General features: G+C 38.0%; 1 protein-coding gene and 1 long non-coding RNA gene across 6 annotated transcripts; one reads left to right on the forward strand and one right to left on the reverse strand.

The window, feature by feature from the left end:
- Positions 1-1,941: 1,941 nt before the first annotated feature.
- On the reverse strand, positions 1,942-18,898 carry LOC111337527 (E3 ubiquitin-protein ligase MARCHF4). 5 transcript variants are annotated; one of them, XM_088732014.1, is made up of 4 exons: positions 18,644-18,898; positions 17,306-17,350; positions 6,925-7,435; positions 1,942-3,361 (listed from the first exon to the last, which is right to left on the reverse strand). In XM_088732014.1, exons 3-4 carry the CDS (start codon positions 7,393-7,395, stop codon positions 3,038-3,040), a joined length of 795 nt encoding a protein of 264 aa, XP_088588140.1. In that variant the 5' UTR covers positions 7,396-7,435; positions 17,306-17,350; positions 18,644-18,898; the 3' UTR covers positions 1,942-3,037. The 5 variants fall into 5 exon arrangements, with proteins under 5 accessions (XP_088588140.1, XP_022799591.2, XP_088588141.1 ...); XM_022943856.2 differs by lacking the exon at positions 17,306-17,350 and having other exon boundaries at positions 18,644-18,895; XM_088732015.1 differs by lacking the exons at positions 17,306-17,350; positions 18,644-18,898 and adding an exon at positions 11,827-11,967.
- LOC148724486 (uncharacterized) lies at positions 12,912-15,205 on the forward strand. Its single transcript, XR_015991288.1, has 2 exons — positions 12,912-13,941; positions 14,320-15,205. It is a non-coding gene; the product is annotated as an uncharacterized LOC148724486 (long non-coding RNA).
- Positions 18,899-19,714: the final 816 nt, after the last annotated feature.

The following is a 19,714-nucleotide window of genomic DNA, read 5'->3' on the forward strand; positions in this document are numbered from 1 at the left end:
GTCATGATACAACAACAAACATATGAAACATATGTGTGAACTGCGGTTATGAGACGTATATGAGAACGATCCTTCGCAGTAAAGCACTATTTGAGCAATAGTGAAAATCAGGCCTGAAATTTTTTTCAGGTCTGATTTTCACTATTGCTCAAATAGTGCTTTACTGCGAAGGATCGTTCTCATATACGTCTCATAACCGCAGTTCACACATATGTTTCATATGTTTGTTGTTGTTTGATTTATCATCTACGGGTTTATATCGAATTAATTTGATGGCCTGCTCCCAGTTGGCTTGTTAGCTCAATTGGTAGAGCGCTGCACTAGTATCGCAGAGGTCAGTGGTTCGAGTCCCGTACAGGCCTGAAATTTTTTTCAGGTCTGATTTTCACTATTGCTCAAATAGTGCTTTACTGCGAAGGATCGTTCTCATATATGAGGTCATGATATTTCCCACCTCCGGGGGGGAGGGAGCAGGCTGCCAGTGGGAGAGAGGGTGCTAATGAGAACTTTCAGGAGAAGGGGATAAATTTTGCAGTTCTTTGTACTTAGGAAAAGAATACGCACGCGTAAATGGAAGTATATAACTGGGAGTTACGGAGTTATTTATCTTCCCGATATCAACGGGTTAAGTTGGGGAATACTTTCTCCACGTGGATGGGTGCGCATACCGGAGTACCACGAGGGTCATTACTAGGACCGCTATTATTTAACATCTTTATGAATTACCTCGTATACGTGGTTGAGAATTGTAGACTTTTTAGTTATGCAGACGACACTAAACTCTATTTATCACACCATGATCCCCGAGCACTGGAGGATGGTATAAACCGAGACTTAGCCAGTACAACACAATGGTTTCCACAGAATGGGATGGTAGCAAATCCAGACAAATATCAGGGTTTGGTGTTAGGAAACACAGGTTGTGATTTCCTGTTAGAATGCTCAGGGAGGCCAATACGTATTTCCGGTGAGATAAAATTATTTGGTGCAACATAGGATGACAAGCTGAAATTTGATGCACATGTTGCATCAATCTGTCGAAAGGTGGCGGGTCAGGTTAATGCTTTAAATAGGCTCAAAAATATCCTGCCTCTTAAAACCAAGGAAGCACTCCATCGCGCATTTATTTTACCTCACTTTGACTATTGTAGCCAGATATGGCACCCCTGTGGGGAAAGGAATACAAATAAAATGGAAAGGGTGAATCAACGTGCGCTTACATATGTATATAAAGATAAGGGTATTTCATATGAAGACTTGCTCGATCACTGATATCGGAGTTGCATACGACATTGAAGAGTCGTAGGATTCAAGACATGTTGCTAACGGTCAATTACTGCTTTCTATATAAGGCTCCCAGACCTATTGCTGACTTAGTTAAACCAAGGAGGACTGATTACAATTTAAGAGGCACTAACATGCTTTCCTTACCTAAGGTTAACAGTACCAAGCATGGTCTTCATTCATTTCGTTATTTTGCTGGAACGCGCTACCAGATGCTATACGCGCAAAGGCTGGTACAAGAACGTTTCTTCACGATATCCGTCAGCTAAAATTTTAAGTTTTTAGTTTTTTGATCTCTGTTTTACTACACATGTATACAAACATATATTTAAATTTGCGATATCCTTTTTGTAATAATAATAATAATATTTTACTTAATGTACATAATTCTTGATGTAGGTTGTAATTTTTTATTGAATATTTTGCTGTGGGCTTCCTGGAAAGTAGCTTGTAGCTAAGTGAGGTGCCACATTAAATAAAGAACTACTACTACTACTACAACTACTACTACTACTACTACTACTACTAAGTAACTCTTGTTCTTGCTCTTGTTCCAGTAAGTCTACTACTACTAAGTAACTTGCTCTTGCTCCAGTAAGTACCCAATGAAACCCCTGAGACGTTTTGCATTGCACGGGAGAATTGGTGACTAATTACTTAAAAAGTGAACAGAATTTTTATTATTTCTAATCAAATGATGTCATTACATGGATCTCTATCAAATTCAAGCTTTTTATCAATAAAAACCTACTGTTTTTCAAATTTCTTCGAAAAAATTCTTTATCTACCTACGATAAAACATTCCGCATAGTTTACATAGCACGGAATTCTGGTAAGCGTGGCAAGATGGAATAATTGCTAGCTACAACGATGGATGCTAAATGGAGTCTGCGGCACGGTTCTCGAGGAAAAAATAACAGATTACGAATATCGAAATTTCTCTTACGCTATTGACGAAAAACAGAAGGGTATAAAGTGCACTTTGTCCTTTCTGGCAAAAATAAGCAGATAACTTTCTATTCAGCCTTGCTGATGTTTTTCTCAGGAAATCAAATTACAAGACCAAACAAGCAGTATTTAAGAAGCAAAACCACGAAAGGCCAGGTACGATCTTTATCCTCTTTGCATTAATTAAACCAACATAATTTAGGCGGAACGTATAAGGGTGCAATTGTACTGGTCGATCTGCCCAGTCATTCCTACCGTATGATTGTGAGCGCCCTAGGCGAAAACTATTGCGCTTAGTAGCTTTGCGCATTTTCCCTCTTTTGTAATTTAAGCGAGCAACATTTTCTTTATTACATCCAAATATCTCTGGAATCATCTAAATTTAAACTTGAATTAAGAATGATTTTCTCGGAAAATCTGTGAACCTTACATAAAAACTGGCCACCTCGCCATGGTCAGAGTCTAAAGAATGAGGTTCCAAAATACATTGAGTAAGGATTAGTTTGTATTTCCTTTGTGTCCATGAATATCGCAACCTTAAAGTTTGCAGATGTCATCAGAAAACCACACTATCTGGATTAAGAGAAGTCCCTCCGTTTCAGCGACGTCCACCGCGCAAGTCGAAAAAAGTCCGTGAAAAGAAATTGATGTTAGCGCACCGCGGTTAGCGCCTCATTCCCAGAGCTCCCCGCGGCACTAAAATCAATTTATCTCACTGACTTTTTCTCTAGCACGAGAGACTTTGCCGAAAAGAAGGGACTGCTCGTAGTTCACATATTACCCTTAAAAAATAACTAAAACTATCTCATACGATAGTCCCTTCATCGTTGTACTTTAAAACTGTTCCGGGAGAGGCCACAGTCCAGATTCGATTCTCAGTTTTCCACCTTCGCCAAAATTTGCTTCGTCGAGTGAACCATACGTAGAAGTAGTGAATTCTTAGGAGGATCATTATTCCACAAAGGGCATAAATAGCAGCAAACACTGCGGTTGTTTCCGGCTCCTTTGACTTGACTAATATTTGAAAAATACCAAATCCTAAAATGGTGCAAATACTAAATATTGTGACAAGCAAGTACCAAAGGTCCAAGCGACTACACGGTCCCAGACCATCACGGGGTATGCGCCACTGTTCGTGTGATAAAAAAAGTAAAGAATGAAAAAATTATTAAAAGTACTTCAATTTCAAAGTGCAATCGTGTCTCGTGTTTTGTCAAAAAATAGTGACTTGATCAAATTCAAATCAGCTAATCGTGGTTCGGAATTACGAAAAACTTATGAACTGCTCAATGCAGTCTGGCCAAATTCCCCCGCAAAATGTTGAAAAGCGCCATGAGTTATAGGATAGGGCCGATGATAGAAATCCTCATTATCATTGTTTTTATCATAACCGAGGGCGGATCTCAAATTTGCAAATTCACCTAAAAATTCTTGCTGCTGAACCCTCGTTTCTAATATGATCTCTCTTTTGCCGCCAAACGTGAGTCTCGACCTAATTAAGACGTTTTTGTTCGAAAAAACTTTTTGATACGTTTGGATGCAATTTGTAGTCGAACTTTCTACTGTGGCTCCGACCTCACTGAAGCGTTTCCAAATGTGTTCGTTTTCGTCACGAAAAAATAAAAGGTGATAAGATGCGAATTAATATCACCTGCACTTTTTAATGCCATTTTCTCTAACTGTTAGAGCTGTCAGAGTACTACTAAATGCTTTTAATAGAAAAAGTACAGCTAACTCGTTTTCCAACAAATTTTAACATTACATTTAGCACTGAAAAGCTCGGTAAACGCGAATGAAGACAGGGGCGCTGTAGTTTGGTCGATAGTCGGAAATCCATAAAAGTGTCTGCGTTTTTAAATGAAAAGGCAGTAATGTGGACAGCTAAAAACGAAAACCCCTGTGCAGATGATATTAATTCGCATCTTATCTACTTTTATTTTTTCGTGACGAAAACGAACACATTTGGAAACGCTTCAGTGAGGTTGGAGCCACAGTAGAAAGTTCGACAACAAATTGCATTCTTGCTTGCCTAAAAGGTTTCCTTGGTTTCACGCGACACAAGTTATAAACGCCTTTCCTTTCATGTGACTAAACAGGCGCTATTTTTATTTTGATATTGCCTAGCATCGCAGCAAGCCCAAGTGCCCAAAACCATTTAACTTGAGCAAGGCCCTTCTTGTGGAACAAATAGATAGCGAACTTTTTTTAAAGCCATTTGCTTTAACTGTTAGAGCTGTTAGAGCACTAGTAAATGCTTTTAATAGAAAAAGTATGGCTACCTCGTTTTCCCGCAAATTTGAACATCACATTTAGCAGTTTTCAAAAGATAATCGTGCGCTTTGACCTTGAACTTTACCCTCTGAGCGATTCACAGCACGTGATCAGTAGGAGACAAACACGTGTTATCCCCCCGAAACTTCTTGGAAACCTAAACATTACCTTTAATATTGATTATTTACAAGTTTGATGCGCAAAATGATAATTATAAATCTCACAAGCAGGTCCAAGAATAATAAGAGTTTTAAATTTGCAATATATCAGGCAGATAGAGAAAGTGGCAAAATTTGTACTCGGTCTTCGAAAGATGTTTGTTATCCATTTGTCTCAAGCATGGGAGAAAGAAGTTCATCCTCTCGAGGACCAACGCATCGCACCTACGGTTTTGATACGCGAAGCCCTACAAATATGCGTCAAAGGGCGGAACAAGGAAAAAACCTTGTGCCTCACAAGAAATTGAACTTTAGACCTTCGGATTTCGTGGCTCATGGGCCTTTGGCTAAGTAAGCTTTAAAGGTTGAGACAAAGAACATATCTGAGTCTCCCTCTTATAATCGAGCCTCACCATCGGATTTGAGCTACAGAACATAATAGTTAAGGGGGCTCTCTACAAGCGAGTCGAGAAAACGCAATTGAAGACCAAAAAAACAATCGTTAAGGGCGTTTCTGGCAAAACTCGAAATTAATTTCACCGAGAAAGAAAAGATACGGTTATAGAGAATTTTGGTGAATGTAAATAAGGGGATTAGAGATTTCAGCGATTTTTTTTCTTAACGTACTTGTTAGAGCCGCCAGTCCGAAACGTCCGAAGTTGAATCCTCGCTATGGACAAGGAATTTTCCTTGGTATCATAAAACGGAGCAAAAAGTTTCTCCATTGTATTTTTTCTGTTGTTTTTGGAACGAGGGTTCAATTCAATTCAATTCGAAATCGAAATTTTGGGTTGTCTTTGTCGTGGTATGCTGAAAAAGTTCTAAATTCTTACAAGTGGTTTCCGCAGTAAAAGAAGATTTATTACAAGGTTTTTTTCTTCTTTGGTCAATCACATGATACATGAGCTGTAAAATAGCCTAAAACTTTAGCCGTTAGGCGTAAAAAGTGACAAATTTTTAACCACAAGTCGTAAAGAAAAGTTAACAGTTAAAATCTTTCTTTTTATCACAAAGGAAAGAAGTTAATTAATGGTCAGCTGTGAAATGGCCAAAATTCAACCGTCAGCCGTAAAAAAGCAATCACCCCGGCCCATTGAAACCCTCAAGGGTTAAATAAGTGTTTTAAATGCACCGAAAACAAACATAATGTTATTGGACTCATCTGATATTCAGTCGAGCTTATCTCTACAATTTGGACAAATTCTAAGCAGACAGTTATTTAAAGGGTGAAACAAACGATTTTGAGCGTTTCTGGCACAAATTGAGCTTTAAAAAAGTTATTTTCAGACATGTAAAAAGATAAAGACAATTTTTGGATGCAAATGAAGTATTTGATATTGAGCGCTATTAGCTTAGAGGACAACTTCTTTCATCACTGTATTTTTTCCCTTTTTTTTTCTTGACAGTTGCAAAAATACGATCTCAACTGCCAATTGTCTCTCGATGTCTTTTTTTTCTTTCCAGGTTTTTTTTCCTTTTTTTCTTGGCTCCTATTTAATTGTAATAATTCTCATGATTTGAAATAACAACTAACATTACTTCTTTTCAACGATAAGCCTGTGAAATGCTTAACAATCAAACAGTTGGCAAGGATTTTGGCGTTGTTTTTTCGCCTAATCTGTCCCTAATTACGCCCCGCTGAATAATCCTTCATAAACGACAGAAATTGTCAGATTTTGAAATTTTTAACTGATTTACTTTAACTGCAAATGTCGCAGACTTTTTCAATTAGCAATATTCGTTTCACATATTGTGCCTTATCCTAAAGAGTTATTCAATCAAACTTAACGTTGTATCAACAAAAATGAAAATATTAGTGCGCCATGCCCACTTAACTATGAGAAATGGATGCCAGCCAGTTCTCCAAAAGAAAGAAAAAAAAAACATTACGGGTAATTATTCAACGGGGTGGACTCTTCTTAGAAGTTTCTTTTGCATTCTCCGCAACTTGCACTAAAACAAATTGCCACTAAAAAAGTAAAATTACCATTTTGATTATCATTACAGGATACGAAGAATTTATACTCACTAATGTATGACAAAATAAATATAAATGATAGGCGATTTTTGTGATGATAGTGAACCAGTCGGGCGTGAGAATATAAACAATGAAACCGGCATAAATAAAATTCAAATGATGTTTATGTTTCGTGGGACTATTTCATATAACAAAGTCTATTAAAAGCTAACAAAACGTGGGGACCATGTGATGGGATCAAATTAAAGATTTTTTTGCCTCACGCAAAAAGCTCGCATCGCTTACCTGTTGGAACGGTTTTGTTCGCTTCTTGATGACCACAAATCGTGAACACAGCTCACACGAGGACGTTTGGGAAATTTGGAACCATTTTACCAGACAACTCTCGTGAACCCATTTCGCAGACCCAGCGCATTTGCACGGATTGATCAAAACTTCTTCTCCTCTGCTCTGGCAAATTCTACACTCGTTGTCTACAGTCAAGTCGGTACACCGGTCCCTTAGGGGGTCAACAGCCGGCGAGGAGAGAAGTGAGTCCTCGCTCAAGGTGCTCTTTCCGTTACCGAACGGATGATCGCCACGGTCAGCGCTTTCGCTGGTATCTTTAATCTCGCTTTTCTTAGCTGACTCCAATACTTGCTCGTTCTCTTCTGAGGGATTTATCACTATCATGTCACGCTGCGAGGTAACAGCATCCATTTGGGTACAGTTATCAAAAATAATGTCCTCCTTTAGTTTCATGCAAGTTCCATCCATGTCTTCGGCTGCCAAAGTTCCGTTAAATTGCCACTACCATCTATAAAAACAAAGAAAGCGGAATTTTTTTACGTTGACACCTAGACGTCCCCATCGCGTGATGGGCGAAATTAAGCGAATTTTCTAGACTTGCCGTCGCTAATTGTGATATTATGTTTTTAAATATATATTACCTTTCTTTTATCGACACACTGAAGTCCTTCTCAGGCCTCTAGGAAACAATCTTATTTTGGATTGACGTCAATTTTTTACCGTGTACTTATCCAAGTGACAACTAGTACAAACTGGCGGAGGGAGACACCTCTTAGCGGGTTAATAAATATATTTTTGGATTTGGAAAAAGCCGTAGTTTTTGACGCCTGTGGTAATTTAGCGTGATTGGTTTCTGAAGCCCTTTGTTCTCACGCTCTGGTGAGAATTTCTCGCAAAGATTCGACTCCTATTGGTTCGTGAGCGGTAACTAAGTTAACCGGAAGTGATTTGAACACTTTCACTTGGTTTGTGTGACAGAAAGGAAGTAAGAAATTGGTATCGATAACTACATTCCTAGAGACATGGAATTATGAAACACCGAATTTTTTACCCAAAAGGTGCTGTACCGCCTCAACAGAAATTACTAAACGTGCCGTAGTTCTGCTACCTGTTGTTAGCGTGTGCTAATCTGCATTTTTGCCCTAAAGCGTAAAACTAATTTTTAGACTTCACGCACTTCACCCATTTCCGCCTCGTGCACGCAAACTACAGACTTGAAGAGCAATTCATTCCTCAGTTTACGAGTTGTTAAGACTCGTTTTTAGATATAAAAGCGTTGTAGTGGTCATTTGATAAGCCTTCTAGATTACCTGTATCTATTTATGTTCCTTAGGGTGCTCTTATGGACCCAAGTACTCAAGGCTCTTCAAAAAGACTGACCACGATTGACCGCAAAAGAAGTAAAAACGGGATTTATCACCGTTTCTTTCACTGCAACCTTGCAGTATTAGCAAAAAGCAAGGCAATACCTTATAAAACCTCACGCGTGCGGTTTGCTTTCAGTCTGAAGCGAAACAAATTTCTTTTGTGTTCACTATCGGTTTATGTGTTTCTTAATTAACAGCTCACAAATTATTTGACAGAATTATCCTCAATTTCCGGTGAATGTCAGTGAATCCGTCCTTAGCTTGGGAACAAAATATTAATCCGACAACCATTTTATTTCATTTTATCAAATCATTGTAAAACAATTTGCAGTTAAGAGTAAAATCGTGAACAGCCATTCACAGACCTAGCAACCAAGTCTAGAATGGTCGTCAAGCGGAATTAACCTTTTGAAAATATTCTTGTCATTCGTGTTAATCACTTTCTCGTATTCCTGCCTGGTGAAATTTCCTGAACATTCCCAAGGAACTGATTTTAATCGGAATCATTTCTCAGAAGGTACTTCGACAACGTGAGAGTCTTTATTTACAGGTGCGGTGTCGGCAGTTAAGGTGTGTTATGTAACTACACTGAACAAAGAGCAAAAATTTGACAATGACTTATCTATGATAGATCTTACAGCCCCTCTAAAGCTAAATGGCTGTAACATGTCAAATCTAATGAGAAGAAGAACCAACAACCACGAAAAGCAGTTCAAGTAAAATAGTCTGCTCCAAACGTCGCCAAAAACTACTTGGAAAGATTACATGTTGCGTAATTCGTTCAGTAGCAGCAATGACTTCTAAACTTATCTCAAAGAAATTGCCTAGATGAAATGAATCTCGTCATTTTCTCCTTTAATTTATTGTCTTTGTGATCGTTAAAATGGGTGTAATATTTGATGCAATATCAATTATTTGTTCTCAGCGGGAAAAATACCATTTTCTTTGGGAGAGTAGGTCCTCGCGGCCAATTTGGCCTCGGTTCAGCTGAAAGTATAAACCGTCTCATTCCACCACGTACAAAACATATGGGAAGACGTTCTATCACGCAAAGAACACATCGAAAAAAGTGTGTGAAGTTTTTGTTAATCTGGTCATCTTTAAGTTCACTGAGTATCATATTACTGTTTGATAATTTGAAATAAAAAGACTTTTAATGACTTAACTTCTCCAAGCCTGTCTGCATCCTTATGAAAATGCAATTTTAACAGTGAAAATTGAGACAGTATTGTGACGGGACAATCGATCACAATAATCTTTTAGCCAAAACATTCTCTGAACAGAGCAAACTATTTTTGATACAGACACGTTCTTTGTCATCAAAACTGCAGGTAGTAAAACTACTTGAGAATGCCTTCCAGACCAAATCTATAATCGCGGCACCTGCACATCAGTGAAGGAGGTTACAAGGTTAGATATTTTGAAACAAATTCAGCTCCTGCGCCATTACCCAAAACATGATAAAACGGAGCCGAATAGTAATCGGCAGAACACAACTTAGAAATATTCCCTAGCAACTCCATCCTCTTTTTAAAATATGTATGATCGAGAGGACAGAATTTCACAAAGCTCCATTGATAACTTGGACTTTAGCACACCTTTGTGCCAATTGATTGAAATCGATGCATATAATTGTGCAAATTGAACGGAATTAGTCGTGCTCCCATCGAAGGCACGTGATATTATGTGTCCTTGGCCAACGATGCGTTTAAACCAAACTAAAGAGTGTTCCAGAGGCAGCATCCCAACAGATTTCATTTTGCCTTGTGTGTAAAAAACGTCGCGATGAAATAAGATTATTTTTTCTTATCGTATCGTTAGTTAAATGTTTTTTTCTTAAAGTCGCAAGGAGTGAGTCACTTAGGAAAAGGCTACCTCACGGATTCCCACGCACACTAACAAGGCTGTTTCTTTAACGGTACGTAAGTCCGTGATATCAAAGCAAGATGTTGGTTGCAAGTGTTGCTGGACTTGATGAACAATTCTTTATCTGTGTGCGTGGAAAAGCTTTTTCAGTTTTTACATCGTGTGTTGTTATGTAAAATAAAATTCTGACAGACGATATAGAAATTAGCCCTAACCTCTTCACTAATGCGTTCTCCAGTTTTCGTTGCACACGACTTGAACTCTTGGTACGCCACCTTAAACATATTTTTGCCAACGAGCTGCCGAAGCGAAAAGCAATGCGATCATATGTTTCTCAGCATGGAAACAAGATTAAACTACGGGCATCTAAGCACAGTATGATAAGCCTTTGAGACCTAAACTTAAAAAAGAAAGGTCATCAAGACTAGACTAAGTGGGTAAATTTGTAACAAATTACACGAAGAAATTATTTTTCGTAAATTTTTATGTCGCAAGTCAGGGAAGAACGCGAATTTTTTAAATCCGATATATAAAAAAAATACCAGTGTAAACTTGAATCTATTCTTACGGAAGACAAGTCTAGAGGAAAGTTTTTTTTATGAAAGTGTTTTGTTTATCCGAATTGATGAGTGCATGTCACACAAACAATATCACAAAATTTTTTTTAGTTTTATACAATTCTTAAGTGGGTAAAGTCATTAGTCAGATACTCAAGAATTTGAAATGGCTTTACAAGTGAAGGACATCTGCCCAGCAATTACTCTGTTCTCCTTCGTAATCTGATGGGATCTGTTGCTTTAATCCAAGTTACTCTGACTTCATACCGCTATGATTTCAAAGCCTCTGTTTAGAGACTAAAAATCGTGGCCAGAATTTAGAAAGAAACATGTTTATGCTGCATTCTGTAATAATGGTAGAAAAGATTGTCTTTCACTTTTTAACAAAGTACCTTTCATTTTGTAAATTGTTTCTATAGCATCCAGGCAAAAACTAAGTGAAAACGTTAACCGTTGGGGAGTTACTAAAAAAAATACAAGATAAGAAATTCTTCAGTGGTCTTTCAACTAATTGCGATTTCCGTGCTATATATTTGACTGATATTAGGTGAGAAAAAACATAGGCCATAAATTTTATGTTAGACGAGCTTCGTGGTCACAAAATGGAAAAAGAGTCTTTCGTTCAGTGTATACCAATGATACCAATATCTACCTAGCAAGTCAGGAGTAAAACTGGATAAGGGATTCTGACTAACAACTATCATGACAATTTCTCGCGTACTTGGCTTCAGTAACCATTCAGTTAAGCACATTTGTTAAAAAAAACAAAAAACAAAAAAAACTGAAACTACCAGTGAACGGATGCACGCTCTGAGAAAGGAATTTTGCCTCATTGTTCGAGGAAAACATTTCAAGCACGGCCTAAAGTATCACAGAACGATGGAGGAAGTTTGCTTGGAATGAAATATTGTCCTCAGTGTTAACCTGCTTGGGAAACCTTTGTCATCGTTTAGCATTATGCCTATATTAGCGAAGACATCAATTATTATTAATTCAGTCTTCCACCAACCTTTTTGAACCATGCACTCTGGCACTTCATCAGTGCGGCACACATAAGTCTAAACAGCTACAGAAATTAGAGAGGTTCCCACATGAAACCACAATCGTACCTCATGTCCGGGGGTTTTACATCTAAGGTCCCGGTGCACAGATGTTGACATTGGTCGTAAATTCGTGCCTTTCATCCAGGAGTCGTATTAAATCTATATCTTATATCAAGGGGTTCTAAAACCGCGCCTTTGTAAGTAGCTTTGTGAAAAAAGACGATTTATGCTGTTTTTTCTCTGAAATCTTCACGGTAGATTTACATATGGGGCTGTGCCCAGATATCGATATCAATCTGTTACTCTTAATCGGTAATACAATCAACCGACTGCAATTATAGAAAGAAAAACCTCATAAATTATCGATAGAACCCTGTCCAGTCATAGGTGTCATTTGGAAAGCGAAAATAGTCAGACTGACTAATCATTGTATCTGATTTATCATCACGGGTTTATTACGAATCAACTTGACAGTCTACTCCCAGTTGGCTTGTTAGCTCAATTGGTAGAGCGCTGCACTAGTATCGCAGAGGTCAGTGGTTCGAATCCCGTACAGGCCTGATTTTTTTTAGGTCTGATTTTCGCTATTGCATAAATAGCGCTCTCTACTGCGAGGATCGTGCATCATACGTGACAAGTATCTTTTTAAATCCTTTTTGTTAATTCCAATTTCTTTTGCTCGCATTCCTGCAGCTGGTTGGATACAGCTGAACGCACCCATGGAAATCTTTGGCTTGAGTAGTCTTTATTGAAACAAAGTTACTGAAAGCGACTTTGTTCGTGGCGTCCTACTTTCTAAAGGTTTCTAAAAGCACTCGGGTTCCGAATAAGATGTTACCAATAGCAACAAAAGACAAAGGGTGTCTTATCTAATTGATCTCATTAACCTTCTTAGCAGACTTACTGGCGGTGGGATATAACTTGAAATCCGTCAAAAATACAGGCGCAAAATCAACCCAAAATGAGACAATCCTTTTCAAAGTGTTCGACAAATTACATTGAACATGCAGCTACCTATCAGCAAATAACGCAATCGGCCTCTGAGTCGAAAATGGAAGCAAAAAAAAAAAGAAAATGTTCAGGTGAAGTGAACCTCGTCGTATTCACCTTTGATTTATGGGCTTATGATCTTTCAAGTTGGTCTGATAATTGGACCAATATTGATAATAAGGTCTCTACAAGAACAATACCTCATCAAGTTAGTTCTTTGAAAAAAAAGTTATTTAAGTCCTGCCTTCGTGCGCCCACTATTAGCTGAAACCCCGGTTCATTCCTTCACGTAGTTAGAACTGAGCTGATCTGATCACGTGAAAAGTCAAATTCCTTTTCTCTAATACAGAATTATACTTAGGGGGAGCTAAGCTTTGCATTTAATCAGCACGTGAAGACATTAGAAAAATTTGTACGATTTTGTCTCGTGGACAAAAGTTTTAGGTAATTACTTTCTGAACAGTCTTAGATTTCTCGAGAAACGCCAGAGGTTTTAAAGAACTAATAGTTCACTGAAAATTCACATATTTATTCAAATGGTGATCATGTCCTGTCGATGACACTGAAGTTCGCAGCTTAGTTTTGTGTTAGCAGAATCATCGTTTTATATGTAGTATTCAGTGGTCAACTTTTTATTTTAAATTCGATTTCTTCATTTGCTTTTGCGTGATTTTATGAAGGAAAAGCTATATCAGACTTGCACGATTTTAATGAAGCGGTATTTCTAAAGCTAGGAAAAGTTATAGCTCAAAATTTGAAGCATTTCCTAGGGGGTTTGCAGCACATCCTTGCAATCAACACCAAGACTGTACAAGATAACCGTTGCAGGAAGTCTGAGAAATGCTTTTTAACTCAGCAGTTGTAAAATATGCACATAATCGACAAGAAGTGCACAAAGCCCCATTGATGGCTTGGACTTTGCCCGTTCACAAGTAAAGAGGATGCATATTTGAGCAAAATGGCTGCGACAGACACCTTTGTTCAGCACACTTTGCTAACGTCGCTTTCTTCAGTTACGCCAGCTTACATAGGAGTGCCATTAATGATCGTTAGGGTTAAGAACTCGAAAAAAAATGAGATGACTTTTTTTTAGCCTTCATCATCAGGATTTTCCTCTTGTGATGTCAGTCATGAAGGCCTCAGTTAAAACTCGTATGCATGTAAAGGAGCCTTGTTGCATCAATTAAAGTGGTACGTAAGTTGCTTCAAATGCAAGATCTTTGCGACAGAGATTCCTTTGTCGATGAATGATTATAAAATATACGATTCACATATCACATTTTGTTTTAACCTGATACAGAAAAGTAAATATTTCTAGAAAATACACTGAACGCAGCAACAGCTACTAACGAGACACTAGATGTCTGGGTACGCAGTGCAGACATTTATAGAACAACCTTGAACTTCCCAACGTCTCCTCATACGATTAAAATCAAATCGGGAGAAATATAGAATGTCAACTGGAGGGTTGCAGTTAAGTTAACAAACGGCAATAAATAACGCACGTGTTCAAAAGTGGATCAGCCAAACATTTCAACTGTTATAGTTTTCTTTCTTCGTAATATTCAGGTGAATGAAATAAAAACAGGTTGGTTATTCGTGCAGGACAGTTTGGAGCGGTTTCATGGTTCTCACATTGGACTTAATTTCACCGAATTTGACTTCAGTTATTAGCCTCTTCGAAAAACCAAGAGATCAGCTTCGCAAGGAGACCTGCAGCCTAAACTCAGCGTCTTACAAGTACAACTTAAACTCGCTCTTCATTCTTTGGTGAAATCTTTGTTAAACAATGATCCAATTTAGAAACACGCTTGTTGCAAATGTGGTAGCTTAAGTACTTTGCAAAAGCGACACTCTCATAAAATCTTTTATTCCATCTCCAAATATGATGGGTCTCGAAGTTTCATATCTTTTTCAAAATTCACTAAAACTTGGCTTTCTTCTCCTCGTTGAGGATCTTTGACAGCTTAGTGAGGCGGCGAAACTTCGTTTCATCAAATTTTCGTTTGGAAATCATGTAGAAGCTGATGTATCGCAGACATAAACTCAAAAAAGTTTATCCGAACCTAACCCTAATTAAGAATGCCTTGTACCTCTACTAGCTCTGCTTTAAATGAACTGAGTGAAGTGAAAGTAATAATGATAAAATGCAACTCGTTATTTGCTTACTCCCTGTCTTGCATTCTGAAAATGAAGTGTCTCACCTGTTCGCGAGTCTCGGATTTTGTCATTGCCTTCCTTAATGAATGATCATAATCCCTAAGAATTTTCTTTCTCTTGACAAATCCAACTATGTTACAGGTCAAAGAGGCAGGCTATACACATTGATACACATATGTATTCGACATTGTATAGTGTTCAAAGACAATGTTTATACAGCAATTGCGCTACTTATCTATGAAAGTGCTTTTTTCTTGATCAACAATTCTATCAATATATTTGTCACATACCATTTTATTTTCGTCCAGTATACTATCTCTAAGTGTTTTAATTTATGGCCATCAGGCATGAAATCCTTTTACTCAAGTTCCGATCAAAACTCCTTTATCTCCAAGAGTTTTAATTCATGGCCATCAGGTATAAAATCTCTTTACTCAAGTTCCGATCAAAAGCTCCACAACGTTAATTATAAGTTCTCGATAACAGGAAATTAAATTTACAAGATTCAAAGGCTACCAGTGAATCTTGCAGTTTGAGTTTGTAGAGCACATAGGAAATGGTATATACATCAATGGTATACTTGTTGTTGGCAATGATACATTGTACCAGTATAACTCTACTAACATCGTTCCCAAGATCCTCTCTCTTCCTTCCTTCCTCGAAAAAGTTACTTCTTCGAGGGAGGACCAGAGAGGAACCTGGGAACAAGGTTTTAAATCAACTAGTGTTCTATTACAAGTGCTGCAATTTGATTGGCCGCGCTACTCGTTATCGATCACGCGATAGGTACTGAGTAATGAGAGGGTTGCCAAACATTATTGTGTGATTTTAAACGGAATGAAATAAAAGCATAAGAAGTTTTTGGTCATTGAATTCAATTAACCGATCAAATTCTATTGAAACTGGCTTTTTATCTCGATACCGGAGTGGTCAAAAAAAGTGAAACAGAAAAGTTTAATTTCAACATCTTGACGAATATTTACAACAATGTTCGAAAGCACCTAAGCAATTACTCTAAGGGAATCATTCGCCTTGGGCTCAGTGAATATTGAATCATCCCCGAGACGAATTCAACAATATTCACTTCGCCTTCGGCGAATAATTGTTAAACATAATGTTAGTGTGTTATTAGATGTCACTGCTATTAATTGTGTGCTTTTCTTATATCAATATTTTATGCTCGTATAAACAAAAAATTAAAATTCAGCCATCCCTAATAGCGTAGTAATAGTTTTTTTCCTCTTTTCGTCAATGCTGATGTCACTTGGCTGCCTGGCTTCGCTAGCCTCTATGGTCACTTACGCAGCCAGCACCCTAATTTCATTTCTCTTTTTGTAATAGCGCATAAGACGAGAATACAGATAAATATTATTATTATTATTAATATTATTATTATATATTAAGTCTGTCCTGTTAAATTTTGAACGACTAGTAAATTTACCAGACTATTCGCTATCGGTTTCTATGCGTGGTAGTTAAATCGCGTCCATCATCTACCACTCGGTAGAAATCGCGAGCTCACAGTCTAATGGTTAAAATGTACTGAAAGGTGCTTACCCAGCATTCAGCAGCGTTCATTTGATTCATTTTCTTGACATGTTGCGAGTTTGAAACTTAAATAAATGCAGCGTCACTATGAATAAAGGCTGATAGTTTCTAAAGAAACTGTTTGGCGCTGTGTCGGTGGGGGTAATGAAATAATTTGAATATATCAACTAAGTTGAAATGGTAAATTGGCCACCGTTACGGTTATAAAATCTGACGTTTCGAGCGTTAGCCCTTCGTCGGAGCGAATAGAGGAATTGTGGGTTGTGTGTGCTTTCAAAGGCAGAAGATGGAGCTACGTGATTGGTGGGAACATGGCAACGAGAAAAATACGAATAAATTAGTGGAATGAAAAGTGTTCGTAGATACCTGTGGGATTTAGACTGCCGGTTTGAAAGATGAGCCTTTGTTCAAGAGTTTTGCGGCTTTCCGTGCTACCTAAGTGTAAGGAAAGACCGCAGATTGCCATATGTTGCTTAGAATGATTAGGTAAATTAAAATGTCCCGCGACTGGTTTCGATGTGTCCTTGTCATTCCTCTCCACGTCGCGAAGGTGTTCTCAGAATCGGTCACCTAGTCTTCTGCCTGTTTCGCCGATGTTTTTGTCGCGTTTGAATGAAATGAGCGGAGGTTGCGAAAAGATAGTGCTTGTCTCTGGATCGTTTTGAAGTAATTTAAAGTTTTTAAGATTGATGGATTTAACTGAGTGCCCAACTTATTGATCGACTTTCAGCACTACAAACGTCGCAAAAGGAATTATAAGCGAGTTACAATTTGACCTCTTAGTGAGTGATAATCGTACGAGTTCAAAATCAAAACAAAAGAAAACAAACAAGAGAAAAGACATTACCGAGAAGAGAAGGTGAAAAAGGCGACCTCTGATCTGAACCCAAACCTTCGGAGGAAATTTAATTATAAAAAGGTATTAACTACGGGAAGTTGAAAACTAACGACAGGAAATAAGAGATAATCGATGCCCATTGTACCTATATTTGTAAAATATATAATATATTGATAAACTTTCCTTAATTGTAGCATGGAATCCCTGAGCTAATTTATGAAGTTTCGGAGGAGTGAAACAAAAAAGCTTAATCAAAATGCGGTGCGATGGTGTTATCAACGAGCGAAATCTGAACTCGAATGATAGTCGTTTTGTTTAATGCAAGACAAAAACAAATCAATACAATTTGTTTTGACCTGCCACAAATTGACTAATACGGTTCGAGTGATCAAGGATAAGATTGAAAAAATGACCTTCAGGGAAACGAAAATTGTTTCGAATTTAGTTTGAGGGGGTTCGAGCTATTGGGACCGATGAAAAATAACTTATTAATGACGGAAATCTAAGGAAAAACGACTCGTTTTCGAGTAGCGAAGGTTCTACTTTTCAAGGTTCGATTAAAAACCGCGGCATGAAGTTTTACAGCAGAAGCAGAACATATTAATGAGATAAAATTACAATTTCAATTTACAATTTGAAAGAAAAAATACTGAGATTCAATCTTAGTGATGTCATTATAACTTAAGCCTTCCTTGACGTATTTCCTATAAAAACGGGGAACCAAGACCTCTATGTATACCTGCCTCCGTGAAAGCCAAGGTGAACGTAAGGCACGTGAGTGCACGCCAGCGATTGATGTTCTTAAAGTACTTTGCCAGTGAGGATTGAAATAGAACGAAGGGTGACGTGATAGGGGATCGTGTACCTTGTTTTGTTTTCATTTTTATCGCATTCGGTATTATCTTAAGGTAACAAATAAATAAATTATAAATGAAACTCAAGCAACCGCGACGGTAGTAATACATAGCTGAAATTAGCTAAGTGTCGGTGAAAAAAGAAGCCGTATTGTACAATTTCTGCATCTTAGAGCATGTATCTTAATAAAATTTATTTAAAATCCGTGTCATGATCTTATAGATTCTTTACCATCGTTGTACCGTTTTGAGTTTATTCCTGCTTTTTTTTTGCGTTTATCTAGTTGAGAAAATTATTCTATGCAAAGGTTTCAATCCAGACTTTCGCGATGTATCCACTGACTTCATATGCAAATCGAACGAATCTCTAGGTTGATTTCTCGCTGAATATAGGATGATGTTTCTCTCGAAACTGGCAAGTAAATTTTCTAGCGTCTAAAACCTCCTGAATTTGGCAATAAGATGTCCCAAAATTAAAATTTCGAATACTTACTTGCTGCTTTGATCTCCTGCTGAAATATTCACTGTCCCCGAGCGCTGCAGCCGTCAGTCAAGATTTGTCGATACAGAGAGTTATAACTGAAAGCATACCTTAATATCTGAAACGGATATAGGTTGATCAGTAGTGAAAGATAAACACACGTGCTCATGGAAATGAACTTTACCAAAAAAGTTTCCCTAGTATTAAAGCCCTTATTCGATGACTTCTGCGTTAAATTGAATTGTGAAGGAGAAATTCTCCTTGAAGAAGGGAAACTCGGCGAAGAATCCGATTTTATTGAATCAGAATGTAGCCATGTGTTGAAGGATTTTAGCTTCCGACGCATTTTCCCTGAGCACGTGCTTGGGGCTTCAAAAGAAAAAGTCACGTACTCTCGTTCGTCGGGCATGAAGCGTACTGCATTGCGCTGTCTCTTGCTAAACGGCACCTTAGCAGTCAGGATTGCAACGCCGAGAAGGACGTCGCTTGAAAATAAATTTAACTTTTTTAGTTAGAATTTCGCGAATTTCTAGTACCACCCCTCCACTTGAGCGTTACGTATGCCGTTAGCAGCGTTGAGTTCCAAATGGAAACTCAACAAATTTGCACTGCAGTCGGAGTTTCCGTACACAAGCTACGCAATTTCTGGTGATCTCATGTTCTTGTTTTGCAGAGGACGGCAGAGAAATGCATAGAATTTTAAAACGCATGTGCTGAGCTATTTTTCTGCCCATTAGATTTCCTTCCCGAGGATTAACAGACTATATGGAGCCATTCTGGCCGAAGTTTTCTATTAATTCCGAAATCCTAACAGTTTTCATCTGTCCACAGGCAGCCCAAGCTCACTACTAGAAAAGCGGACGTGACTCTTACCGTGTTGCGTAACGTTTTATATTTATAAAGGTTTGTATGGGATGTTATCGGTTTGCCTTAAAAGAGAGAAAAAAAATGTCTTTTTTTGAAATAAAATGGGCTTACCTTATTGCCTTGTTGTTTTCTTTGTTGATTCCGAGCGTCTCAGGCCATGAAGCGTTTTCGGCGAGTTAGCGCTATGTTGGTGTTCAGTTCAACATAGCGCTAACT

The sequence above is a fragment of the Stylophora pistillata genome, chromosome 8, assembly GCF_964205215.1.
Source record: "Stylophora pistillata chromosome 8, jaStyPist1.2, whole genome shotgun sequence".
NCBI classification, from domain to species: domain Eukaryota; kingdom Metazoa; phylum Cnidaria; class Anthozoa; order Scleractinia; family Pocilloporidae; genus Stylophora; species Stylophora pistillata.